Source organism: Nycticebus coucang, chromosome 9, assembly GCF_027406575.1.
Source record: "Nycticebus coucang isolate mNycCou1 chromosome 9, mNycCou1.pri, whole genome shotgun sequence".
Lineage (NCBI taxonomy): Eukaryota > Metazoa > Chordata > Mammalia > Primates > Lorisidae > Nycticebus > Nycticebus coucang.
In genome coordinates, this window is record NC_069788.1 from 89,139,649 (window position 1) to 89,167,574 (window position 27,926).

At 35.3% G+C, this 27,926-nt stretch overlaps 1 protein-coding gene across 4 annotated transcripts in view; it reads left to right on the forward strand.

The window, feature by feature from the left end:
* The window catches only part of DICER1 (dicer 1, ribonuclease III), a 77,004-nt gene that overhangs the window by 16,785 nt on the left and 32,293 nt on the right, over positions 1-27,926 (forward strand). For 2 of the 4 annotated variants that reach the window (XM_053601735.1, XM_053601737.1), the window contains 8 exons: positions 12,673-12,861; positions 13,481-13,643; positions 14,582-14,712; positions 15,742-15,876; positions 16,302-16,462; positions 19,254-19,407; positions 20,838-21,310; positions 27,157-27,289. In XM_053601735.1, the coding sequence (XP_053457710.1) occupies positions 12,718-12,861; positions 13,481-13,643; positions 14,582-14,712; positions 15,742-15,876; positions 16,302-16,462; positions 19,254-19,407; positions 20,838-21,310; positions 27,157-27,289 (1,494 nt within the window). In that variant the 5' untranslated portion in view covers positions 12,673-12,717. Of the gene's footprint in view, positions 1-1,579; positions 1,681-10,767; positions 10,832-12,672; positions 12,862-13,480; positions 13,644-14,581; positions 14,713-15,741; positions 15,877-16,301; positions 16,463-19,253; positions 19,408-20,837; positions 21,311-27,156; positions 27,290-27,926 lie in introns of all 4 variants that reach the window. The other 2 variants (XM_053601736.1, XM_053601734.1) reach the window with 2 other exon arrangements.

Below are 27,926 nucleotides of genomic sequence, written 5' to 3' on the forward strand. Positions count from 1 at the left end.
AGTAGTGTGGCTTAATAGGAAAACAAATTTATGTATGAAATGAGAAAGCTTAAACCTCCATGTGAATGTCTCTTAAAGAACTGGAAATCAGGCCCAACACAGTGGCTCATGCCTGTAATCCTAGCCCTCTGGGAGGAGGAGGTGGGTGGATTGCTTGAGTTCAGGAATTGGAGACCAGCCTGAGCAAGAGCGAGATCCAGTCTCTAAAAATAGCCGGACATTGTGGCAGGCGCCTGTAGTCCCAGCTACTTGAGAAGCTGAGGCAAGAGAATCCCTTGAGCCCAAGAGTTTGAGGTTGCTGTGAGCTATGACACCACAACACTTTACTGAGGGTGACAAAGTGAGACTCTGTCTCAAAAACAAACAAACAAAAAAACTGGAAGCCGTAAGAGAAAGGAGACCACTGCTGATTTGTTCTTCTTGAGCTTATGGTAGTACACGCGTCTCAGCATGGTAATGAGCACACACTAACTGTGGTGTCAAATCTAACAAAATCATCCTTTGTTGATTAAGTCAGGCTTTTCTTATCTATGCTGTTTGCTTCGTTAGGTTTTGGTTTATAATTTCTTTTAGAGAGCCATTCTAAATTAAAAATTTTCTCCAACATTAAGATTGTTAACTGTTAAATTCTTTTACACAAATGAATTCTATGTAAGTTTATAATGTAGGTTTAACTATTCTTTGAGTTTGTCTTTTTAATTCCATTTTTGGAATTTGGAATTGCTGATGAATTTCATACATGTATTAAAGCCTTATTACTCAGTTATTTGGATTTCTCACCCAAGTACATTTTCTGGTGAACTTCTTTATTTCTTTTGCTTATGTGAATTTAGGAAATAATACATAATTACTTTTTAAATTTATCTATAAAGCAGTGTTGTTAGAATTTATTTACTTTGGCTTGGCGCCCATAGCACAGTGGTAACGGTGCCAGCCACATGCACCAAGGCTGGCAGAGTTGAACCAGGCCTGGGCCTGCTAAACAACAATGGCAACTGCAACAAAAAAATAGCTGGGTGTTGGGCGGTGCCTGTGGCTCAAAGGAGTAGGGCGCAGGCCTCATATGCCAGAGGTGGTGGGTTCAAACCCAGCCTTGGCCAAACACTGCAAAAAAAAAAAGCTGAGTGTTATGGCAGGTGCCTATAGTACCAGCTACTTGGGAGGCTGAAGCAAGAGAATCGCTTAAGCCCAAAGTTTGAGATTGCTATGAGCTGTGATGCCATCGCACTCTCCCAGGGGTGACATAGTAAGACTCTGTCTCCAAAAAAAAAAGCAGAATTTATTTACTTTGTTTGACTTCCTTGTATTCATTGTGAAATCTTTTCTTGAAATTTTCTATAGCTTTTTATTTCCCTAGATCTCTGGGAATTGGGCATGCTGCTGTTGCAGCTCATTCTCTTGTTCTTTGTTTTAGGATAAGATTGGTAACCTAAAACAACCCAGATGTCTTTTGTTTAAAATTTAGTGCAAAATAATGGCTTTTTGTTCATCTATTCCTATCAATAGGGCTTTCTTGTAGAAGTGTTTATATTCAGTTTACAGAAATCTTAAACTTCACTATTTCTGCATTTATTTTTAGAGCAGAAGCTTGGGCATGCTGTGATTTTCCAATAAACTGCTTTCACAATGTCAAAATGCAGTTCAGACAACAGCAACACAGAGATCTCAAACATTAAAACGGTAAATCTGTGATTTATCATAAGTAGAAAGAGGAAGCGAGTTTATTTTTTTTCTTTTCTTTTACTAAATTACAGTCATGTGTCACTCAACATCAGGTGTACATCCTGAGGGTACATTCTGAGAAATGCATCCCTAGCTGATTTCATTGTGCAAACATCATAGAGTATACTTACCCAAACCTAGGTGGTACTACACACCTAGACTGTATGGTATGGCCTATTGCTCCTCGATGACAGACCTGCACAGCATGTTACTGTGCTGAATACTGTGAGCAGTTGTAACATGGTGGTATTTGTGTATCTAATCATATGCAAACAGAAAAGGTACAGTAAAAATATAATATTACAACGTTGTGGGACTACTGCTGTATATGCAGTCCATTGTTGATCAAAATGTCAGTATTTAGCACATGGCTGTATTTCTAAGTGATAATATATGGAAGCTATGAAACAACCTCACTAATTTTATAAATGTAAATTGACCAGAAATTTAAAATGTGTAGATGAAAAATAGTCAGATGGAGTTATTCTTTTGGTGCTGCCAAAGCAGTTAATGATAGGCACCTATGAAAGTATAGAACTTTTACTTACCAGCAGGGATTCAGAGTTTTTCATTAAGGCCAAGTTAAAAAAAATCTATTTAAAAATGCAAAAGAAAGTTAAAATTGGCAAAATTATAGGTTTGCTTTCTCTAAATAGAAAGTATGTTACTGGGGCTGGCTACTATCTACTAAATCAATAAAAATTAAATTAAATATTATAACCTTAAGAAGATACAATTGGGAGGATCAAATGATGTCTTTCATTTCCTTGTAAATCCTGTTGTACTCAGAGTTGATAGAGGTGAGGTTGATGTGCATTTCCAAACCAAATAGAAATACATCTTGATCTATTCATGATTCTTTTCTGTAGATTATTATGTGGACATTAATGAATTTCAGAGTTAGTTTATCAAACATATATAGAAATTTAAGAGATGCAAAGAATGAGACACACATCTTGTTCTTATGGAGCTTGTGTTCCAGTAAAAGGAGGAGGATGTGTATGTGTAGCTGTGTGAATATGTGTAATATGATACAAAGTGTGAAAGGCAGATAGAAGCTGTTTGAGGTTTTTATGTTACATGAGTGCATTGTTTACTATGTCTTGGATGTGGTTCAGTACAGTGGGTGATATGAATAAATGTAATATAGTTCCTATACTCAAGAAATCCCAGTTTAATTGGTTATATTTAAGCAAGAATAGAGATTTAAGAGAAATTATCTAAATAGGAATTTTTTTTCCATTTTTTTCAGTTTTTGGCTGGGGCTGAGTTTGAACCCACCACCTCTGGTATATGGGGCTGACGCTCTACTCCTTGAGCCACAGGAATTCTTATTCATCATTTGATCCTTATCCTTGATCCCTAAATAGGAATTCTTATATAATTTTAATTATAAAAGTATTATTTATATTTTATGGGTAGTAGATAAGCCTCTGTAGTATAACTGTTGAGGTCAGTTAGGCTGAGCACTTGCCAGTTTGGGAGGATGTATAGTATGCCATAGGCATTCAGCCAGCAGAGATTTCACTTCACCTGCAGAAATTGCGGGTGAATGGTGGTGAGGCAGTGGTAGGATACCATTCTAAGCTAAATGAATGAGCTTAGTGGAAAGAATAGCAGTGACTGAAGTCAGGCAGTCTTGAGAAGGGGAGACAGTAATGTTTAGAGCAGCCTTTTAGGACCAGATATCACAGAGGCAAGTTTGATTAATTTTCTATTTTAATATCAAATTTCTTTTTTAAAAAAGCTTTTAACTGGACACATAATTATATATTTTGAGGTACATAATAATGTACAATGATTAGATCAAGGTGATTAGCATATCCATCTCAACATTTATAACATTTCTCTGTGGTAGAAACTATCTCCTGTCTGTTTGAAACTACGTATTAGATCATTAAGTCTGAAATGTCCAATTTTGATCAAAAGAAGCAGTACAATTAATCAAAGTATGTATATGCCTAAAGAATTGGCTTCATGGTGGTTTGTGTATGCCAGCAGTGAAAAAGCCTGGAAAGCAAGTGGTGATGAAATTGCAAAAGATGTTTTTCATAGCTTGTTGAGAATCTAATATTTTTCCTCGCAAGAAGTGGTCCGAAGCCTGGAAGAAGTGGTAGTCAGTTGGTGTAAGGTCTGGTGAATACAGTGGATGACAGAGAGTTTCCAAGTCCAGCCTCTGTAGTTTGAACAACATTGTTTGGGCTACAATGTTGTCTTGCAAGAGGATTGGTGTGTCTCTATTGACCGGTCCCGGTTGCTTAATCACAAGCATCATCATTGTATTGTTATTGGCTGAATTAGACATTTGTGATTGGCCAGGCTTCATGAAGCTGTAGTGGATAATACTAGCTCTGGCCGACCAAGCAGATGAATATTCAATCTTAGATGTGTTTCAGCCCTTCATCTTTGTCCAAGCATTGTGCTGAACACTTGTGATAGTCAAAAAGAATCCATTTTTTATCACACATAACAATATGGTATAGAAATGATTTGCCTTTATGTCATGACAGCAAAGGCATGCTTCGAGATGATTTCTCTTCTGACACTCATTTAATTCATGCAGAGCCCATCTATCCAGCTTCTTTACCTTGCTTATTTGTTTGAAATGGTCCAATGTTGTTGGAATAGTAATGACAAACCTTGCTGCTAATTCACATTAGGTTGAGATGGATTTACTTTTACTGCAGCTTTCAGCTCATCATTATCCATCTTGGTTTCAAATCCCCCACATTAGCTCATTTTCAAGATTAAAATCACTAGAATGAAACTTCTCAAATCATTAATGTACTGTGTATTCATTAGCCACATCCTTCCCAGTTTATTGATATTTTGAGCTGTCTGTACTTCATTGATTCCACAATGGAATTCATACTCAAAAATAACACCAATTTTTGACTTATTCATGGTTTTGCAAAACTTGCTCTAAAAAAATGAAAAATTAATTACAAACCGAAATGTATTTGAAAGAATGAAAATGTACCTTCACAATAAAAAAGGAAAAAGAAGTGTTACAATAAAATGTCTGAGATATCAACTATAATTTCTTCTTTCTGTATTTGAAGAAATTGGAAATTTCATACTTAATAATCTAAATAGTATAATATTGTTCATTATACCCAAACTACAGTGCTATGGAACTCCAGAACCTGTGCCTCCTATTGACTTGTAATTTTGTATCCTTTAGCAAAGCTTTACCTATTCCCCTCTTCTGCCTACTCTTCCTAGCCTTTAGTAACCTCTCTTTTACTTGTTACTTCTGTGAGATCAACTTTTTCTTTTAGCTTCCAAATGAGTGAGAACATGCAGTGTTAAGTCATGCCTGAGTTAACATAACAGTCCTCCAGCTGCATTCATGTTGCTGTGAATGACAGGATTTTGTCCATTTTCACGGCTAAATAATATTCCACTGTGTGTATGCCACATTTCCTTTATCGCATGTTGTTGTACATCTAGGTTGATTCTGTATCTTGGATATTGTGAATAATGCTACAATAAATATAGGTATATAGCTTTCCTTTAAATATACTCATTTCTATTTCTTTGTATAAATGCACGGTACTGAGATTGTGGGATCATGTAGTTTTTTGAGGAACTTCTGATCTCCAACAAGGGTGTATAAAAGTTCTCTTTTCTCTGCATCCTCACCATTATTATTTGTCTTTTTGATAATATCCTTATTGGGGTGAGATGATACCTCATTGTGGTTTTGATTTGAATTTCTCTGATGATTGGTCATGTTGAGCATTTCTTCATATATCTGTTGGCCATCTATATGTATTTTTTTGAGAAATGTCTGTTCAAATCATTTGCCCATATTTTAACCACAGTGGTGCTTTTATGCTGCTGGGATGTTTGAATTCCTTGTATATTCTGGGTATTGCTCCTGTTAGATCAACAGTTTTAAAATATTTTCTGTTTTATAGGTTGTTTTTCCACTCTGTTGATCATTCTCTTTGCTGTGCAGAGCTTTTTAACTTGATGTAATCTCAGTTGTCTACATTTTTTTGTTGTTGTTGCCTATGCTTTGGAGGTCTTACTCAAAAAATCTTTGCCCAGACCGGTGTCCTGGAGCAGATCCCTAATGTTTTCCTCTAGTGATTTTATAGTTTTGGATCTTTGATCCGTTTGGAATTGATTTCTGTATAGGGGGAGAGTTAGGGGTCTAGTTTTATTCTTTTGTGTATGGAAATCTAATTTTCTCAGCACTGTTTAAGAAATTGTCCTTTTCCCCAGTGTATGTTCTTGGTGCTTTTGCTAAAAATCAGTTGACTATAGATAACTGGATCAATTTCTGGGTTCTTTGGCCTGTATTTCTTGTTTTTATGTTAATAAAATACTGTTTGGTTAATACAGCTTTGTAGTATATTCTGAAGTCATAATGTGATGTTCCCTACTTTGTTCTTTTTGCTCAAGATTGTTTTGTTACTTAGGGTCATTTGTGGTTCCACACAAATTTTAGGATTTTCTTTTCTACTTTCGTGTGCCATTGATATTTTGGTAGGGGTTCCACTCAATCTATAGTTTGCTTTGGATAGTATCAAATTTCTTTTTTACGAATTCCCTTCTGATAAGTTTGTGTTGTTTTCTTAAAGATTTTTTTTTGGGGGTGAAAACTGATAGCATCCGTATCTTTAGACAATAAAATATTTAATTTCTGTATTCTCTATTTTACAATTCTTTTTACAACAAATATTTATTTTCCCTTTAGAAGCTAAATGCTAATGAATATATACTTTTCATTTCAATGTTTAACATTGTTTTCACTTTTATTCTCAAATTGATTCTTAGGAACCAGCCACTTATCATTTTTTCTCCAAATTCTTTGTAAGTTTCAGAGTGGGATAAGGAAAGTTATAAGAAATATCTTGTTTTCTAAGAAAAAAATTATCTCTGTTTTGAGATTCTAGGAACATTGCCCAGGCAATGAGTGAATTTATGACTCCTCCTTTCTGAAGCTCTTTACCTGCTGGTTTGTAAGAATAGAATTGTCACACCTGGATAAAGTTGGTGTCTTGAAGTGACACTACCACGAGGAACAGTGGAAGTCTGGGGCTTCTTTTAAAAATTTTTTTCGAGATAGGATCTTACCCTGTTGTCTGGGCTGGAGTGCAGTTGTATGATCACACCTCAATTTTTTTTGTAGAAATGGAGTCTTAACATGTTGTCCAGGCTTGTCCTCAATCTCCTGGTTCAGGCGGTCCTGCTACCTTATCCTGCTTCCCAGAGTGTGTGTAGAGGTGAGCCACTGCACACATCCAGGGGCTTATTGTCCAAACAGAATTTGGGTCTGCTTTGTTAGTCTAGGGCCTGCCTGGTTTCCTTTGTGCTCTTACTATCTTTTACAGAGGGAAAATGTCTCAGATTTTCCCCCACTTTGATTATTTCTCAAATAAATATCTTTGCAGTTTCAGAAAAGATTTCCTGATAACAAAACATAAAAAAAATACTCATAAAGACAAATGAGGGGCACTTTTCTAAGTTTCAGATGTCTGGAAGTTTCTAGATAGAACTCATCCCTGGTTGCTTGGAGTATATAAATGACGATAGACTCTTTGTAGGATGACTTTTCTCCTATAAAGCTTTTTAGCTTTTTTTGTGTTCTGGCTGCATTACTTCTTTATTATCTTCATATTTCTGATCTGGTGGCTTTTTTTTTCTCTTTTTGACTTTCCTCTTCTTTTTCCTTTACTTCCTTTTCTTCTTTTTCCTTTCTTCTTTCCTTTCCCCTTTCTATTCATTTCTTTTCTCTTTTCTACCTACACCTTTTACCGGAAGAGATAATAATAATTTAGAATGTCATTTTGTTTTCTTTTATCCATAAATTGCAGAAAAATTGACTTAAGCTAGCTTGGACAGTCAAGGAATTTGTTGGTTCAGGTATTTGGAAAGCCCATTGTTAGGCTGGGCTTTGAGATTGGTAGATCCAGCGTTCACTGATACTGTAAGGGACCCACTTGCTTTATTTTTGCTGTCTATAGTGCTAGTTTCAACCTAAGGCTGAATGTTTTCATGGGTGTAGGATAATTTCAGCAGCAAATGGGGCTGATAATTTCTTGAGCATGTTCAGAGGCAAAGGAAGAATTTCTTCTCTGAACCATCAAATGAAAGTCCTAAACTTTTTGCTGTTCAGTTAGCATGAAGCAGTTCCTCTGGGCAAGGGAGAGCTGTATGCCTGTAGATTTAGATCTAGGTGACTGGCATATAGCAGAAAATAAGGAACTGGAGCCTTGATGACTTTATAGTGAGCTACTGTTTGGCTACAACCAAGCAGAGTTGGACACAGCTCATGGAAAAGGTAGAGAATGGATATTTGAGAGTTAGTCACAGAGTGACTGTTGTCTTAGAATACATAAATGATGAAATGTTAACTTACATTTAAGCAGGAAAGGTTTGTGTTGTAAGAATAAGAAGAGGACAAAGAATATCAGACAGTCCTCAGAATGGGAGAAGATATTTGCAGGTTACATCTCTGACAAAGGTTTAATAACCAGAATCCATAGAGAACTCAAACATATTAGCAAGAAAAGAACAAGCGATCTCATGTCAGTGTGGGCAAGGGACTTAAAGAGAAACTTCTCTGAAGAAGACATGCCTGCGGCCTGCCTTCACACGAAAAAATGCTCATCATCCTTAATCATCAGAGAAATGCAAATCAAAACTACTTTGAGATATCATCTAACTCCAGTAAGATTAGCTCACATCACAAAATCCAAAAGCCATAGATATTGGCATGGATGTGGAGAAAAGGGAACACTTCTACATTGCTGGTGGGAATGCAAACTAATACATTCCTTTTGGAAAGATGTTTGGAGATCACTTAGGGATCTAAAAATAGACCTGCCATTCGATCCTGCAATTCCTCTACTAGCTATGTATCCAGAAGACCAAAAATTGCTTTATAACAAAGATATTTGCACAAGAATGTTTTTTGCAGCCAAATTTATAATTGCTAAGTCATGGAAGAAGTGCCCAGGTACCCCATCTACCCACGAATGGATTAATAAAGTGTGGTATATGTACACCATGTAATATTATGCAGCCTTAAAAAAGATGGAGGCTTTTCCTCTCTCATGTTTACATGGATGGAGCTGGAACATATTCTTCTTAGCAGAGTATCTCAAGAATGGAAGAAAAAGTATCCAGTGTACTCAGCCCTAATATGAAACCAATTTATAAACACCCACACTTCCATATGAATGCTATAACCCCACTACAGCCCAAGATGAAGGGGAAAGAGAGAGGAGGGGGAGGATGGGAGAAGGGAGGGTAATTGGTGGGACTACATCACACCTATGGTGCATTTTACAAGAGTACATATTAAATCTAAGCGTAGAATATAAATGTCTTAACACAGTACCTAAGAAAATGCAATGAAGGCTATGTTAACCAGTTTGATGAAAGCATTTCAAATTGTATATAAAACCAGCACATTGTACCCCATAATTGCATTAATGTACACAGCTATGATTTAATAAAAAAAAAAATGTATGGAGAATGTGAGCTTTATAAACATTTGCCCTGTTTGCTTTATCAGCACATATACACATGCACTCACCTACTCTCTTTCTTTGTTTTTCTATGTGTAGATTTTTTTTCTGAACCATTTAAGAATAAGTTGCATACATCATAGATCTGTGCCCTTAAATACTTTAATGTATATTTCCTAAGAATAAGGATATCCTCTTATATACATATAGTCACTGCACAGTTACCGACTTCAGTAAATTTTAGCATTGCTATTAAGTTTTAAAAATGGATTAATGGGCCAGGAGTGGTGGCTCATGTTTGTAATCCTAGCACTCTGGGAGGTGGAGGTGGGAGGATTGCTTGAGGTCAGGAGTTTAAGATCAACCTGAGCAAGAAAATTGAAACCAACAATAGAAAATATTAGCTAGGTGTGGCGGCAGGTACGGAAGGCTGAGGCAGGAGGTTCACTTGAGCCCAGGAGTTTGATGTCACCCAGGGTGACAGAGTGAGACTGTCTCCCCGCCCCCCAAAAGGACTAATGTTCTTTATAAGTGAGACTATTATCTCTTAAGAAATACTCGTAGTTTTGCACGATTATTCAGAGTAGCCAAAATATTGAATCAACCTAAGTGCCCATCTGTCTATCAAAATACTGTAATTTACAGATAAGAATATTTTTTAGCTCTTAAAAATAAGGGCGCTCCTGCCATTTGCAGTAACGTGGATAAACCTTATAGCTGTTATGCTAAGGGAAAGAAGCCAAGCACAGAAAGATAAATATTGCATAATTTCACATATAGAATCTAAAAAAGTAGAATGGTGGTTATAAGGTAACCAAGAGTAGAATGGTGGTTATAAGGTAGGGGAATAACAGGGAAATGGAGAGATGTTGGTCACAAGGTACCAAGTTTCGGTTATGTAGGCTAAATAAGTTCTAGACAGCCTGCATAACTGAAAGTACAGCATAGAGTCTGTAGTTGATAATGCTGGATTATATACTTGAATTTGCTAAGAGAGTGGATCTAAGTATTCCCACCAGGCCAGAAAATGGTAACTGTGTGAAGAGATGGACATATTAATTATCTTGACCATTGTAATCAGTTCACTATATGTGTGTGTGTGTGTGTGTGTGTGTGTGTGTGTATCAAAACAGCATGCTGTGTACCTTCAGTATAGCCAATCTCAATTTAAAAAAAAAATCCTTTATAGTATTGTTGCCTCCAGTAGAGGACCTAGTCAGTCAGACTGAGACCAAATATTACATTTAGTTGTTATATTTCTTTATAATTTTCCTTAATCTGAAACATTTTCATACTTTTTCTTTGCATTGACATTTTTGAACAATATGTTCCCCTAACTTTAAAAAAAAAAAGGACATTCTTCATTTGCTTTTTAGATTATTTTTCTGGCATTATTAATTATTATATTATCTGTATGCGAAGAAACAGGAATGGTCATAGGGAGGCAAGCGGCTGCTTCCTGTATGTACCTGGTTTCTAGAGAGTAGGGAAAGATGTATTGGTTATTTATGTCACTGCCTTCTTGGTTTCTTTGTTTTCTATTTCTGTCAACCAGCAGGATTTAAATCTGTTTCCTGATGCCTTCCACCATGCCTTTGATAAGTCTGGGTGAAAAGCGAGGGGTAAGGCTTTGATTAGTGTTTAGGTTAGGTGAAAAGCGAGGGGTCACGCTTCTGGGTGAATAGTCCTGGTCTAGTGATTTTTCAACCTTTTTTATCTAATGACACACTTGAACCTAAATTTATGGTCTCTAAAAATTTTCTCTGCACACCTCAGATCTCTCAGAGCACACCAGTGTGCTAAGGCACACTAGTTGAAAATCACTGTCCTAGTGAGCCTGTAGCCATGAAGGAGAATTATAGAGGTACCATGAGAATGGTTGTGGATCTTATAGCCTATGGCCTTCAGAGTGGCCTATTGATTTCAGGAAATTAGGTAAACTAGACTTCAGCATGGAATTCTTGGCAATTGTGTTGAGAAAAAAGTTTGACTGATGGGCCTGCAAATCCTGGGGGGCTGAAAAGAATTTGGAAAAGTGGATACTAGGTATGGGGTAAAAAAAAAAAAAATGGTTGTTGGGGCTTTTGTTCAGCAGAGAATGAGCAGATTATTTCTCATGACGAACACAGTTCTCTTTGATACAGGGAGAATAATGGCTTGATAGTTACTTTGCTTGCTAGTTACCTTCCTCTGAGTAGGAGAGTGATTGTGATCTTTGGTCCACAGATTTACTGAGGTCCTTAGCTCCTGCAGTGGCGTGCCCTTGCACCACTTATTTGAGATGGCACTTTTTAGTGGCAGGATGCTGAGTTCTTGTCAGCTGAATTAATTTCTGATATTAGAGTTCAGTATTGTGCCTCTGCATAGAAGAGACTCTACACTTGAGTTTCTTTTGTTGAATTAGATGCAATAACTTATGTGATGTACTATGGCTATGAATTTAACATGTCAGGAAATTGAAAAGGTTTGATTATCAAGAAACAAAGAGCTGGATTCTGTCTTCTAGTTTCATAGATTAATAGCAATGAATACTCACTCCAAAGCAGTACAAGGGAGAAAATTCTGCCAACTGTCTGGAAAGCTGGTGATAGATTTTCATAAAGAGATTTGAAACCCTAAGCCTCTATTCACAAGTTAGGAGTTCAGTTTTTGTCATTTTAACTAATTAAATTTATGTGTGTGGGGAAAACTGTATTAAATACAGAAGAGTGCTTACATATCATGAAAAAAATGTTTATTTCACAGAATGAGTGCTTTGTTTTTTAATTTACCTAAGATATTTATAATTTTAAAGATATATATTTAAGTTGGTCAGGTGTGCAATTGTGATAGGTTTTCAATTGAGAAGAAAAGACCTGTATTTATGGTCTTTTGATAAGTTGACATAATTTTTGCAGGCATTTGAATCTTTTCTATGTCGTAGGCATAAGTGTTAACTGCCTTCCATACATTGTGCTATCATTTTATCAATCATAATATCATAAAACAAGGAATGTTTGAAATATATTTATTTTATATGTACATTATGCATTGAACAAGACATACTATAGATATTTTGTTTTAAAGGTGTGTATTATATCAGTAAATATAGATGTGTATTATAATCCCATTGGATCCAATGTATTCTATTATAGAGCTATACCATAATTTAGCTGATTTTTAATAGGTTTAAAAGTTATTTCTTATTTTTAAATAATAATGCAACAAAATATGTATATTTATGTCTCTCTACAGCTTTCTGACTCTTTTAGACAAATTTCTAAGGTATAGAGTTGCTGGGTCAGATATAAAAAGTTTGACTTTTACAATGATCCTCTTATGTTGAGAAAAAAGCTAAAACAATTATAGGAAGAGTTTGAAAAGGCTCAAAGGAGTGATATTCTGATGTTTCTCTTGTTTCTGTGCTTTCTTTTGTTTTTAACCCTGCATGGTTGTGTAATGGTATTCTTTTTCCCTTTTGTAGTAAGCTGTGCTAGAACAAAAATGCAATGAAAGAAACACTGGATGAATGAAAAGCCCTGCTTTGCAACCCCTCAGCATGGCAGGCCTGCAGCTCATGACCCCTGCTTCCTCACCAATGGGTCCTTTCTTTGGACTACCATGGCAACAAGAAGCAATTCATGATAACATTTATACGCCAAGAAAATATCAGGTACTAATGTGAACACTAATACTGGAGCATTCTTCACTAAAATAGAGTACATTAAACTTATATAAAACTCATTTACCCTTTCAAGGCCCTGCCTTCTAATTAATTTTCTCATTCAAAACACTTTATTCTTAATAGTCTTTTTCTTTGCTAACATCTGCTGGGTAAATGGATTTGATAGTTTTATTTGTGAAGTTCCTTATTTTTTCCCCCCCTCTGAAAACTTTACTGTTCCTAAGTGTCCACTTGGGTGTGTTTGTCCTAATGAGCTGGGTAGGAATCTAGGTTAGTTTAAAAATGCTCAACCTTGAACTGGCAAAACCATGCTTATTCTAAGTTTAGTCCTTCATATTATTCCAGAGGAGTATTCTATGTGCAAAAATAATTTTTAAAGAAATTAGAAAAGCCATTTCAACATTATATTTACACTGCACAGCTGTATATAGCAAACATTTTATTCCTCTGTTCTTATATAAAGATACAGAAAGGATGTTTTTGTGGTAAATTTATTAGAGGAAGATTTTAGAAAATAATGCAATTTCCTAAGTTAAAACAAAATCAATTTTCTAAAGTTTGTACTTAGGTAAGAAATATATGATCTTTTTTCCCCACCATATTCTAGGTTGAACTGCTTGAAGCAGCTCTGGATCATAATACCATCGTCTGTTTAAACACTGGCTCAGGGAAGACATTTATTGCAGTACTACTCACTAAAGAGCTGTCCTATCAGATCAGGGGAGACTTCAACAGAAATGGAAAAAGGACAGTGTTCTTGGTCAACTCTGGTAATAAAAAATTATTTTATCAAATTGTGTGAAGGAAATGTGATGAGATTTTATGGATAAGCAGATTTTCTTTGTGGGTGGTATTAAGTTAAATTATTGAAAGTGAAGAGCATTTAACAAATCATGTGCTTGTTGAAGCTCTGCTAGCAGAAGTATCATTTTGTATTATTTCTTTATAATATTTCTTTTAAATGTTCTAAGTTTGAATTTCATGTGAATGGATTACTTTTGAGATCTACCCTAAGTTGTCCTAGTCATCTTCATCTTTGTTCTTGATGTTTTAGCTTCCCAAAGTGTTTTAAAAGGTGGTTAATTATGGATAGGTTTTTTTTTTTTTGATTTATGATTTTGCTATACACATAACCAGTTGTAGAAAGAAAGTTATGTGCTTAAAAGTTAGATATTCAGTGAGATTTTAAAATGCTGATTTTTGTATGGTTGGGAATATATGTCAAAATGAAAAATATAAGGTGTGAATTTAAACTCACAGGGTTCTGACATTTTCATGTTACTCCTCTCCCTATTTTTAGGTTGTCTCAACGTAGCTATGTGGTTAACATATGTATTAGACTGTCTTATTTCTTGGTGAAGGAATCTGATTTTATTGAATATAAAGCAGGAGATTGAATCTGGAGTGCTTGCCATTCTAGCCTAGAAAGTATAGGCTTAGGTTAGAGGAAATCAACTGTAAAGAAGAAAGGAGAGGGTGGTATGAGGTTCTTTGAAATGAGTCGTAAAAAAATGAGGTGCTGAGTCTAGTAAAGTGCACTTTGGAGGTTAACTTTGGAACTGTGATTTTAAATTGGTTATTTTAAACAATGGTGTTTAGGTCTAATATGTAGTAATAATGATTTCTATAACTGTTAATCATTAGTTGTCCAGGGAGCCAACTAGTTAAGATTTCTTTTATTTACATGGAGTGTTATATTTGTAATCAGCAAACCAGGTTGCTCAACAAGTATCAGCTGTCAGAACTCATTCAGATCTCAAGGTTGGGGAATACTCAAACCTAGAAGTAAATGCATCTTGGACAAAAGAGAGATGGAACCAAGAGTTTACTAAGCACCAGGTAAGACTTGTAGAGAAATTTCACTTTGTAAATCCCTACAAGTCCTTGACTTGGTTTGGAAGATGATCTGTAGTCTTGGTTGTCAGAGATAGGTGTGAAAACTGTACTTTCTTGTACTCTATCAGCCTAAAAGCTAGTCCTTGGGCACTCTTCTTTTTACTGCAGTTCTCATCGTAAAACCAAATAAACTTACTAATTTTTGTTGCTCTTACTTTGTAGAAAAGAAACAGTTTTCAGTGTGATCTACTTGTTTGAAAAACATAAATTCATACGACCTATTTCCAACTTACAGATAACCTGCTTTCACAAATAGTTTACTCTTGAGTTAAATGTCTTGAACTAGGATAAATTTCTTGGTTGAGGTTTTTGGGTCTTTGATGGGATTCTCTCTAACTCACGTTTCCTAGTAGGCAGCATGTTGAGGGCTTTCTGTTGGTTGGTGTTGAGAGATACAAAGTGGTTTAAGAGATACTCTGTAACCTTGAATAGCCCATAGTCTACTAGTATTTCTCACATACTGGATTAAGTCCTCATTAATAAAGCATTTAAATGTTCACATAATGGTAAACTGAAAAAAGAATGTTTAGTCTGTGTCTTCTTTCAGAAGTTCACCAGAAAAAAAATTAACAGGGTAAATTGTTTTGTGATTTGCCTAAGTCAACAGAAGTTCACCAGAAAAAAAAATTAACAGGGTAAATTGTTTTGTGATTTGCCTAAGTCAACAGGTCTTATCAGTGAAAATATGGCTGGGAGAACTAAAAATTTTGAAGTAGAGTTAGTAGAAATATTATGAATGTATGGTCACCATTACCAAGAATTTTTTCATTTAGTCTTTTCCCATATTTTTTGAATTTTCTTCTTGGTTTCAATGTATGAAATTATATACATTTAAAATTTTTGTTGTAATTTTGACTAATGAATTTCTTGATCCTCATACTGCAATGGTTCTATGATATGATTTTATATAAGTACTTCTGTCTGGACAGGTGAATGACACAATTTTGTATACTGATGCCAATTTTATTTTAGGTTCTCATTATGACTTGCTATGTCGCCTTGAATGTTTTGAAAAATGGCTACTTACCACTGTCGGACATTAACCTTTTGGTGTTTGATGAATGTCATCTTGCAATCCTAGATCACCCTTATCGAGAAATTATGAAGGTAAGTTTTTAGACTTTATTAGTCTTAATTATTCCTAGTCAAATTACTGAGTTAGTGCAGGTTTTTTAAAGATTTCAAAAGCAATCATTCTAGTTACCCAATATTGAGAACTTGGTTCCAGTGTATATATGACTGAAGATAAAATTAAAATTTATTTTAATCTATAATAAGCTTTTAGATATTATAATAAAAATAAATCACATATAATCTTTTGTAATATGTCTAATTGTGCCTTTTTGAAAAACAGAACTTTTAAACCATAGTAATTCCATGTCCTTGGCATAGTGGTGTTTCCACGGGATAAATTGGTTTTTAGTATTTGTTAATGATTTTGATATGTTTTAATAAGGTGGTGTGTCTCTTATTTGCAAGGTGGTGGGCTTGCAAAATGAAGTCTTTACTATTGGTATATTTTATTATGTTAGCTCTGTGAAAATTGTCCATCATGTCCTCGCATTTTGGGACTAACTGCTTCCATTTTAAATGGAAAATGTGATCCAGAGGAATTGGAAGAAAAGATTCAGAAACTGGAGAAAATTCTTAAGAGTAATGCTGAAACTGCAACTGACCTGGTAGTCTTAGACAGGTATGCGCACAATTGACTTGGCTTTAATGAGATGAGTTGTAACCAATATTGTCTTTTATAGTGCCTTGCAAATAGTATGTATTTCAGTGAACAAATGGCTGTTTAAAGGAATGAGCAAGACTAAGAATTCTTTATGTTAAAAAGTATAGTTACCTGTAAGTTCAAGAACCTATCCTTCTTTCCACAGGGAGTAGGCAATGGGGGCATTTCTGCCTCAAGAGATTGATTATGTTGCACAAGTGTCAACATTTCCTATTTGCTAATACTGTCAAGAACTGGGAACTTTGACAGTGTTCTTCTTTGTCAATAGGCATGGTTTGTTGTTGGTGTTGTTGTGACCTAAAAGTCTATATGTGTAGTCTTAAATAAGGCTAAAGATTACCCAGTTGTGGTTCTTAAGATAGTCATAATAAATAGAAAAGACTTGATTTCTTTCTTTTTTTTTTTTTTTTTTTTGTAGAGACAGAGTCTTACTTTACCGCCCTCGGTAGAGTGCCATGGTGTCACATGGCTCACAGCAACCTCCAGCTCTTGGGCTTACATAATTCTCTTGCTTCAGCCTCCCGAGTAGCTGGGACTACAGGCGCCCGCCACAACGCCCGGCTATTTTTTTGTTGCAGTGTGGCCGGGGCTGGGTTTGAACCCACCACCCTCCGTGTATGGGGCCGGCGCCCTACTCACTGAGCCACATTTCTTAGGTCATGAAGTTGAGTTAGACATGGGTATGAATGTAATTCCACTAATGTAATTTGTATGACCTCGGATGATCACTTATTTCCCTGAACCTGTAAAATGGCATTTACAGTGGTTTCATGGGATTCTTTGATCAGTTACATTGACATGTAAAAAACACCTTGCAATTATGTCTAGCATTAGTAGGAATTTTGGGAAAAATTCTCATTGTGGAATGAGAAAAAGAAGGAACATTTTAGATTCATCAAACTTAAGTTTCAAATGCCATATGAAGTACATACAAATCTTGTGACCTTTAGGACATATTATTTCTGACTTTCCTAAGCTAGCACTATGACGTAGAAATAAAGGGCTATCCTTTTGCTTTGGTCTGACAACAGTTAGAGGGCTTGGCCTGTATTACTTGAAGTTTTGGGGCAGAAAGGAAAAGCATTACCTGATTTCTTCAAATGTAACTTTTTGGTTAAATATAAATTCTGATTTGGGTTAACAAAAATGAAATCTGTACTATTTAAGTATATCTTTACTATATTTCTTTTCCTTAATTAAAATCATATGTGCTTTTATAATATTTGCCATTCTGATTGTCATATTTTCTGAAAGGTATGAAAAGTCCTAAGAAATATCAGAAATAAATAAAAGTTGGAATTTCCTAATTAGAATATTAAAAATATATTAAAAGTAAATGCTGACAATTTCAAATAGTGTAGAAATGGATAAATTTAATAACTCCCCTCCATCCCCCCCATAAGCAGTACTCCCATCCTTATTTTTGCTTCTGAGAAATAATCATTGAGTTTTATGAATATCCCTGTTTGTCATGCTGGCCAACGCCTAAGATGCCAAAAGATGGAAGTCTTAACCTAAACAACAAAACAGAAAAACCCTGTGATAATAGTGAAATCTATTTGTAAGTGTTTTTGAGTATCATTTTCATGTAGTAATTCCTTGAGACCTGATGGGCAAATAATATGGATTGAGCATCCCTAATCAAAAAATCTGAAATTTGAAATGCTCCAAAATCCATAACCTTTTGAGTGCTGACATGATGCCACAGTGCAAAATTCCATCCCTGACCTCATATTCAGTTCATATAATGAACTGAAGTCAAAACACAGTCAAACTGATTTCATGTATAAAATGTGTATACGATGTATATAAAACATAAATAAATTTTGTGTTTGGATTTGGGTCCCATCCCCAAGGTATCTTATTATGTATGTATAAATATTCCAAAATCTATAAAATATTTGAAATCTAAAATATCTCTGGTCCTAAGTATTTTGGGCAAGGGGTACTCAACCTGTGCAGATAAAAGTGAGTATCACTTTAGGAAGGCCTTTGTGAGTCTGCATTTTTATCCTGATTAGGTATACAAACTGAAAGTAGGAAGGTTTGGGTTTTTTTGTTGTTGTTATTATTGGGGTTTTTTGCTTGCTTGTTTAGATAACTAGGTAGGTCATAATCCTATAGTGAGTTTTAATTTAAAAAAGGTAAAAAGATATCCAGTGAGGCAGTGAGGTTTAGCTGATAGAACCTTCAGAGGAAGGCAGTTCTAAATTTTGTTTAAACAGAATCTTTAAATGTCTTCGAACATTCATTTCCTTTATAATTCTCCCTGCATGAGGAGTAAGTTAGAAGGTACGTCAAGTTGCCAGCATAATGCTTTGGAATGTCATGGATGTTCAATTTGTATTTCCTTCTTTTCCTTCTTCTCCCCTCTTCTTTTGAAAACATCTTTTAAGGGCGGCGCCTGTGGCTCAAGGAGTAGGGCGCCGGTCCCATATGCCGGAGGTGGCGGGTTCAAACCTAGCCTCGGCCAAAAACCAAAAAAAAAAAAAAAAAAAAAAAATCTTTTAAATAATACTTTACTGGTTTATAAAAAAGTCACATAATTATTGTGAAGAAATCCAGGAATATAAAAGAGTAATAATTAGAAGAAACACCTTAAAATACCACCCCACTTCTAAAATTTTGGCATATTTTCTTGGTATCTCAACTTTTTTCTTTGGTTTTTAAAAAACATCTGTTTTTAGATTAAAATTAGTTAGGTTTTCACTATTTGCAATATTGACAACTTTTGTTTCTGATCTTAAAGGTATACTTCTCAGCCATGTGAGATTGTGGTAGATTGTGGACCATTTACTGATAGAAGTGGGCTTTATGAAAAACTGCTGATGGAATTAGAAGAAGCACTTAATTTTATCAATGACTGTAATATATCTGTACATTCAACTTTAATTTCTAAACAGGTAAGCACATATAAAGTAAGTATAGTAAATATGTTAAAGCTTCTGTTTAGTTTTAATATTAAAATGCAAATATGATTCTAATGAGGCTTTCAATACATTTTAGTTTAAGGTGTTTTTATCTCCTTGGACATTTTTTGTTGAACATACCCTATTAGGTTGAGTTTATTGTTGTTTGACATTTTCATTAAGTGTAAACCTTTATTTAAAGAGATTAGTTAGGATTCGTATTATGGTTATTTAAGTGTAAGGAGTGAGTCCAATTTTTTTGTTTTGTGTTTCGTCAGGTGAGTTAGATCCTGCTTGTACCTTTGAACTAAATTCTTCCACTATTTCCTAGTGTGTGTAACTGGATATGAGCCTGTTTCTGAGTGGAACAGCTTTGACAGATTACTAAGGACAGTGCTCTTCAAAGTGTGGATCCCACACCAGCAGCATCAGCATCTGGACAGGGTCCTCAGAACTGAGTTATGAGATTTGAAAAGTCCTGAGTTTTGAGTTTTGACAAGCCCGCTAATGATCTGAGGCAGTAAAGCTTGAGAACCACTGCCCTAGGACTTTGCAATCATTTGTGAATGTTAACGTTATGTTGCATCTGGGTCTTAATTTCTCTCGCTGATTTTTTCTGGAGCAGGAATGCCTAGACTTTTCTTATTTTTTTAGTTCTAATATTTAGGGAAGAATCTTTGAATCCTTGGTGAGTCCATATTCAACTCAATATGTCTTCTGCTTGCTTGCAGAGCTGCTGGCTGTGGATTTTCATGTGGCTTTGAGCTGGAGTGCCAAAATTTGGCACCTTTGGGAGGGCCCAGTAGCAGAATCCAGATTTAGCTGAGATTTTAAAATTTAGGCTTCCTGACCTAATAATGGTGATGTTTTCTTTGAAATAATAATAGTGGATGGTTGTACAGTGGTTTTAGAATAGTCGAACCATTGCACACAAAGGGGCTTGCTGTAGACTGGCCAAAATTCATCCATAGTTGTTCCTAGTTTTTCTGTTCTTAATATTTAATATAATGGAAAATGAAGTTCAGGGAAAATCATATTGCTCTTCTTTGGTACCTAAAGTAACATTGATCTGCTATTTAATTCTTTGCATAGTTTGGCAGGAACTAAATGACTGTGTTGTAATCCTCACTAATCACAGATCTAAAATTAAATTTTATTAATGTTATACACTTGCATCCTTTGAAAAAAGAAATGGTTTCATGCATATACATACTATAATAGTGGAGCGTGAAAAGACCATTGGCCCTTTCTCCCCAACCTTAGGAAATAAATCTCAGTTTTTCTCAGTTTTTGTACTGGTGGGGTAAATTTATTTTGAAGGGACCATTTGAAGATAACTTATATCCTAGTCAAACACCTTATGAAATTGCTATATGATTATTGTTTAGCATTTGGATTTTTTCTTTTTTTTTTTTCTTTGGTAGATACTATCAGACTGTCGTGCGGTATTGGTAGTTCTGGGTCCCTGGTGTGCAGATAAAGTAGCTGGAATGATGGTAAGAGAACTACAGAAGTACATCAAACATGAACAAGAGGAACTGCACAGGAAATTTTTGTTGTTTACAGACACTTTCCTAAGGAAAATACATGCACTATGTGAAGAGCACTTCTCACCTGCCTCACTTGACCTGAAATTTGTAACTCCTAAAGTAATAAAACTGCTTGAAATCTTACGCAAATATAAACCATATGAGCGACAGCAGTTTGAAAGTGTTGAGTGGTATAATAATAGGAATCAGGATAATTATGTGTCTTGGAGTGATTCAGAGGACGATGATGAGGATGAAGAAATTGAAGAAAAAGAGAAGCCAGAGACAAATTTTCCTTCTCCATTTACTAATATTTTGTGTGGAATTATTTTTGTGGAAAGAAGATACACAGCAGTTGTCTTGAACAGGTAAATCTCTTAAGAATAACAACATCTTTTTCCAAATTAAAACAAGGCAACTTTTTGTTTCATGGAGCAATGTGCTGTAACAGCTGTAAGAGCTGCTGTCAGGGTTATCTATAAGTGTCTTGGCACCGTCATGGTCGATGTGTAATGCTGTAGTAGAATTGACAGAGAGGATGTTTATAAATACAGTAGCCTTTCCAAAAGGCCAGTTTTGTCGAAGACTGAGATGTTTTTCTTAAAGGATGCTAATTCATTTAAAATAGAGGCCAAGTACATTATAGAAAAATTGTTACATTAAAGTAAAGCATTCTTTGTTTTGTATTCAGTTGTTAGATTCGATTTAGATATTTATTAGTCTTTGATTATGTGCGAGGCATCATGTTAAAAATCAAGCCTTCTGGTAGTCTTAGGATAAATTTTATCTGGATATTGTGGCTAATTTTTTATGTTAATTATATTTTCTAAATTTGTGATTTGGATTGGTTCATAGAGTACATATTAACAGTTTCCAGATAAGAAGAGGAATGTTAGGGAAGAGTTATGAGAATACTAGCAAAGGTGACAGAGAACTGAAGTTTAGGTTGTAGGTTCCACCCTTCTCCCCTTTCTTCAATGAAAATTATTTTCGTCAGTGTAGACACAGCCAAAGAGCTACACTTCACATTTGTGTCAGATGGTCACATAATGTGTCCGTTGGGTTTGTGGATAGATGCTTAATAATTTTTTTGCCAAAAAAGGGTCCTTATTTTGTATTTAAGATAATCTACTATTCCATGAAATCCATTAATTGCCCAAAGGTGTTCCCTAAGAACCTTTTCTGCAAGTAGTGATCTCTGAGGAAAAATTAAGCTTTGTTTCCTGACATAATTTGGGATTTTTTTTTTTTCTTAACTGCTTCTGAATGTTCAGGGGTTTTAAAAACTTTTTTGAGTAACAAGAAATTGGACTCAGGGGTAGTCATCTGGCAGTTTTTAGTTTGGTAATTTTCATAGTCATTGAGCCTGATCCTTCTGATGAGTATGAAGTAAAATAACTTTAGGTACTGAATTATGTTAAATAAGAAATTTAAGGTTGGAAAGGGACCGCACGACTATCTAATCCAACCCACTTATTTTTATAAAAATGAGAAAGTGCCTCAGGAGGAAAAGTGATTTGCTGTAAGTTAAATTGCTAGTCAGTGGCAGAGACAATTCTAGAATCCTAATATTCTAACTCCTAGTTCCCATTTTTTTCTACAATCGTAATGCCCTTGGCATCACAGACTGCTAAAAACCAGTGCTTTAAGTGGGAAGACTGCCAGGAGACAGAGCGGAGGAAGCATGCATGACGAGGGATTATTTCTTAGAATGGGGAAAAGGCATTTTGGGAGTCAAAAAAGGTTAATGCTGGTACGGTTCTAAGCCTAGTTATAGTAGATGTACTCTCTGGCTCCATATAGGATGGCATAAGGATTAAATAAAGTTTCTGGGGTTTGGAGGGAAGACATGGGGAAGAATTTTCTGTCTTCCCCCTATTTTCTGCATGTATTTCTTATGTAGATGTGTACCAATTTCCATTGCAGAAATATTAGCCTGAAAAGGTTTATCCAAAATTATCCAGTTATTTCCTATTGACTTTTAAAGATCAGATTAATTGTGATCAACTTTCATAAAATATAGCTGGGATTTAGTATTATATGATGAATCAAGAGCAGTCTAAGGGTTGACTTTATGGGCAGCTAATTAAATGTACAATAGACGTCTTGTTCCAGTAAGCTTTTTAATAAGCTTAGAAAAACTTCCTGAAATCCAAATTCTTTCCTTCCATCAGTTTAACGGGAGGAAAAGCCCTTCTTCAGTGAACGTTGCATTAGAGTGTAGACTACTGTAATGCACATGCAGTTTGCTACTCCCTCAATTAAAAAAAATAAATCGTAGTGAATTTTGTATGTAATATAGGTATGTTCACACACATTCTTATGTTTACAGTTTTTCCTTCACTTTGTATTTATTCAGGGGGGTTTGTAAGTTACTTTTATATATATTTAAACATTTTTCATAAAACTCTATGAATGAGGAAGGTAGATGTTCTTACCATATTACAGACAAAGAAGAGTTAGTTTGTGACCTTCTTAAGATTCCACAGCTATCAAGTGGCAGAAAATGGCTTTCAGTCTCCAAGTCTAGTGTTCTTTTTACCATGTAATTCACTAGCATTGTGTGATACTGGTGTTGGGCACACCTGGGTTCACATATGGTCTCTACTGTACCACTCTTCTCCCCCCCCCATAACTTTTTATTTTGGAATAATTTTAGATTTACAGACAAGTAGGAAATATAGTACACAGAGTTTCCATATGCCCTGTAGCTAGTTTCTCTCATTGTTAATATTTTAGATCACCCTTTGTCACAACTAAGAAAACTAACATTACTATAGTGCCTTACTATTCTAAACTTTAGATTTTAGTTGCATTTTGCCAATTTCCCCACTAATGTCCTCTTTTTAATCAAGATGTCATATTGCATTTACTTATCCTGTGTCCCTATCTCCTTTGGTCTGTGTAGGTTCTAAGTCTTCCCTTGTTTTTGACGACCTCTAGGAACATTGGTCAGGTATTTTGTAGAATGTCCTCCATTTGAGTTTGTCTGATGTTTTTCTCAGGATTAGATCAGGGTTACAGGATTTAGAAGAATACCACAGAAATAAAGTTCCCTTCTTCTCCTATCATATTGGTGACTGTCGACACGAAACATTCACGGTGATGTTAAACTTTGTCATTTGGTTATGGTAGTGGTTGCCAGCTTTCTCCACTGTAAAGTTAACGTTTTTCCCTTTTCTTTCTCTGTTCGTTGGATGCCAGTCTCAAAATCTAGCTGTCCTGGGAGAGAGGATTAATCTCTACTTCTTATAGAGAATGGTATATTTATATACATTATTTGGAATTCCTTATAAGGAAAACTTATCTCTTTTATCCTATTTATTTGCCTATTTTTTATATTTATTAACTGAATGATGTATTTCTATCAGTATGAATTCATGTTTATTTTTTACTTTGAGCTATATAATCCAATACTATGTTATTTATTTTGTTGCTCACTTTGCTTCAACTTTGGCCACTGGGGGCTATTTACTGTTAGTTTTTGTGTCCCTTCAATATACTCTCATCTTTTTGTTTTGTAAATGTTTTTAAGGCTTTATCATCTTCATCTATAAAAAAGTAATAATACCTCCCTCTCTTACTGGTTAGTTAATAAAAGACAAAGTCTGTAAAAATGGCTGTTGTATCCCCTGACACACAGAAGATGCTAATTCTTAGGTGGTTTATGCATACATTTACGAGGTATGTTATCAATGTCTGTGATTGTTTTTTGGGAAAAATCATAGAGGAATTATATCTGATTTTTTCCATGGAGTCAAGAAAATATAAAGAGTAAGGGATACTATTAAATGTATTGTTGATAATGTACTTCAGGTACCTGGCAGAAATTTCAAATGATATGTTTACATCTTTGAATTTTTTCCTCTTATCATTGTCCACGTTAATTAGCATGTTTATTAGTAAAGTCACAGTTCTTTGTGCATCCACTAGTTTTCTGCACCTACTATTCATATTTCCTATTTTTGGTCCTGTTATTTTCAGTCAGATTGGGGAAGCAGCGAGCGTATACACAAAGTGGTTTATGGACTCGTTAACCCTGCAGTGAGTTAAGAACAGAGATTGAGAGTAAGCATTTAGAAACTCTTATAGCTGTATGACAATTTTGTCAACTAAATGTAATAAGATTGGCAGTCATATTTTAATGCTTTAAAAAAAATTTTTTTTAAGACTAGTTAATTGTGAAAAAGGGGAGAAGAGTAGAACAAGGAGTTCAATCTGCGGCTGACGGAACAATCGAGATAACTCACTGTCTTCAAATGTTAATACTTTAAAAGTTTCTTTTAGTAGTTCATTTTTATGGAATTTTACAAAAATTTTTGTCTCTGATGGATTGGAAATTAAAAAAGAAAACCCAGTTCTTTGCACATCCAGTTTCAGAAGCACTTTGCCCTGGGGAACTGTATTATCTAGTAGCTGGCTTGTGAAACAACTCATATAAACTCAGTATAAAAATAAAACAAAACAAACTTTGTTATATCCGGTCTGTGGTGTTGGGAAATGTTTAAGCTGTCTGTGTTAGTCTCTTATACACTCTTTGAGGACACCAAACACTTGTTTCCCCTGAGCTTTGTCATAGGCACATGGTTAGATGTCCCTTATATTCATCAAATAGAGAAATACATTTTTTAAAACACTATCAGCATAGATGTGTAGTATTTAATCATTGGTTGTAAGAGATTTTATTGTGCATTTTGTCTCTTCTGTTCTCTGCAGTTTCGATGTGAGTTTCATTAAGGAGAAATAAATTGACTATTAATCCTTCCATTTCTTAGCCAGTTTGGTTTGTCAGATTGATAATTTTGCCAAAGTAAAATATTAGGAGTAGTTAGGAGTAACTTGAAATTCATTTTTATTTCTGGTACCTGCAGATTGATGCTTATTTATGTAAACTTAAAATTTGGAAGTATATAGTATTGCAAAGGTAATTTACTTCATAATTTAGACTTTCGAGCATGCTATTTGTCTGCGTGTAACTCTGCTTTCTGTTGCTGCCCTCACAAGTTTATTATAATAGTTACATAAACCTTGGAACATAATGAGGGAATTTCTGATTCTGGACATTTTAAGTACTTGAACTGTTAGACATATAGTCGTTCTGCTGGTTGGGAATAGAAGATATTCCAGTTGACTATGCAAGGTTTCTTCTAGCTCTTTGATACTAGTCTGTTTCATATGCTAAGAAAAGGAATGATTTGACTTAATGCAATTCTCTATTAGGAATTTAGACTATAAAGTATGACTTTAGAAGAACCATATGGAATCACTTATGTCAGGTGTGGAACCATTTATCCTGTGTGCTGAGTTTTTGAATGTGAATATTTCCAAAATAGCTGTAATGGCAACACTAACTGTTAACCTTCTGCACCCATGTAATGTGATCTGATCCTGGAGCTCTTGGCCATTTCTTGGCTAGAAGGCTGGCGTTACTAGTGCTCTGGGTTAGTACTGATGAGTAGGCAGGAAGAGGAACAGAGCCCGGGAGTCTCTTTTCTTTCATGACAGGATGGTGTGTGGAGCTCTTTGGCATTGCTATGCCAGCGCTCTGCTATGCAGAACTTTGGTCAGTGGCTGGGGACCAGAAATGTATTGAGAATTGAGATGACATGGTATTTTTTTCCCCAAGAGCTCTGCTTCTAGTGATGCGGGGTTGTGAGGTAAGAGGAAAAGAAATAGCAATTCTTCTTTTTCACACACAGCTGGAATCCTTTTGTTACATATGGGGGGCAGGAGGCTTCCTTTGGTATTAGGCTTGCTCTTCCTTGTTTTGTATAAGCATAGCCATAGAGAAAGGAGCAGGCGAAGCTATGTGTGATCTAGAGAAGGGAGTCAAGCTTTGTTCGTTGGAAGTCTGGTCCTGAAGCCAAGATGTCTTAGGACCTATGTTTCTCTCTGAGTAGCTTGATCTCATCAAGGGCCACATTTCTATTAAGTCATCATCGCCAGATTTGCAGTTGGAGGTAATGTGACTACCTCATTTGTCAGTATAAACCAGCCTTGTGTTTTTGTATAGTAAGTTCTTGGTCTTCAAAAGATCTATGTCACGAAGAGTGACAGTAATTTCTGTTTAAGCTAGTTGAAAAAAAACTCAAAATTCTTTTGTTAGTTATGTTGGCAAAAACTACATATATTTTCATTTTAAAGGAGCCCTTACAAACAAAAGTTTATTTTCTCTCAGAAATGCTTAACTTCCAAATATGTATGATTTTCTTAGATTGATAAAGGAAGCTGGCAAACAAGATCCAGAACTGGCTTATATCAGCAGCAATTTTATAACTGGACATGGCATTGGAAAGAATCAGCCTCGTAACAAACAGATGGAAGCAGAATTCAGAAAACAGGAAGAGGTAACTTAAAATAATAGTATAGTAACAATTTTCAGAACATATGCAGGCAGACTGCCCATAGGAACTCCCTTTCTTCATAGTTTCCCAGCACTTTTTGGTAATATAGAATACTTGTTCTTATATAGACAAGCTGTCTCCTCTGAGGTAGCCTCATAGTGATTTTATAATATATGCTCAAAATTAGAATAGCTGTCTGGGAAATCAGTTTTCTGTCTTCCTAGTCATCAACCAGTTCGTTTTACTTTATTAATTGATGTCACAACTATAAAAACAAAGCACATATACAATCAAAATTTCTGTTGGCTTCATGTGTCAATGAAGCAATAAACTAAAATTTTTTCCTTGAAGGTGTTTCCTTTTCTTTTCCACTTCTTAAAAAGCTAACACTAAATTTTTTATTTTCATATTTTTTTATTAAATCATAGCTGTGTACATTGATATGATCCTGGGGCATCATTCACTAGCTTTACAGACCGTTTACCAAGTTTCACATATACCCTTGTAAGATGCACCGCTGGTGTAATCCCACCAATCCCCTTCCCTCTACCCACCTCCCCTTCTCCCCTCCCTTTCCCCTTCCCCCTATTCTTAGGTTGTAACTGGGTTATAGCTTTCATGTGCAAACCCTAAATTAGTT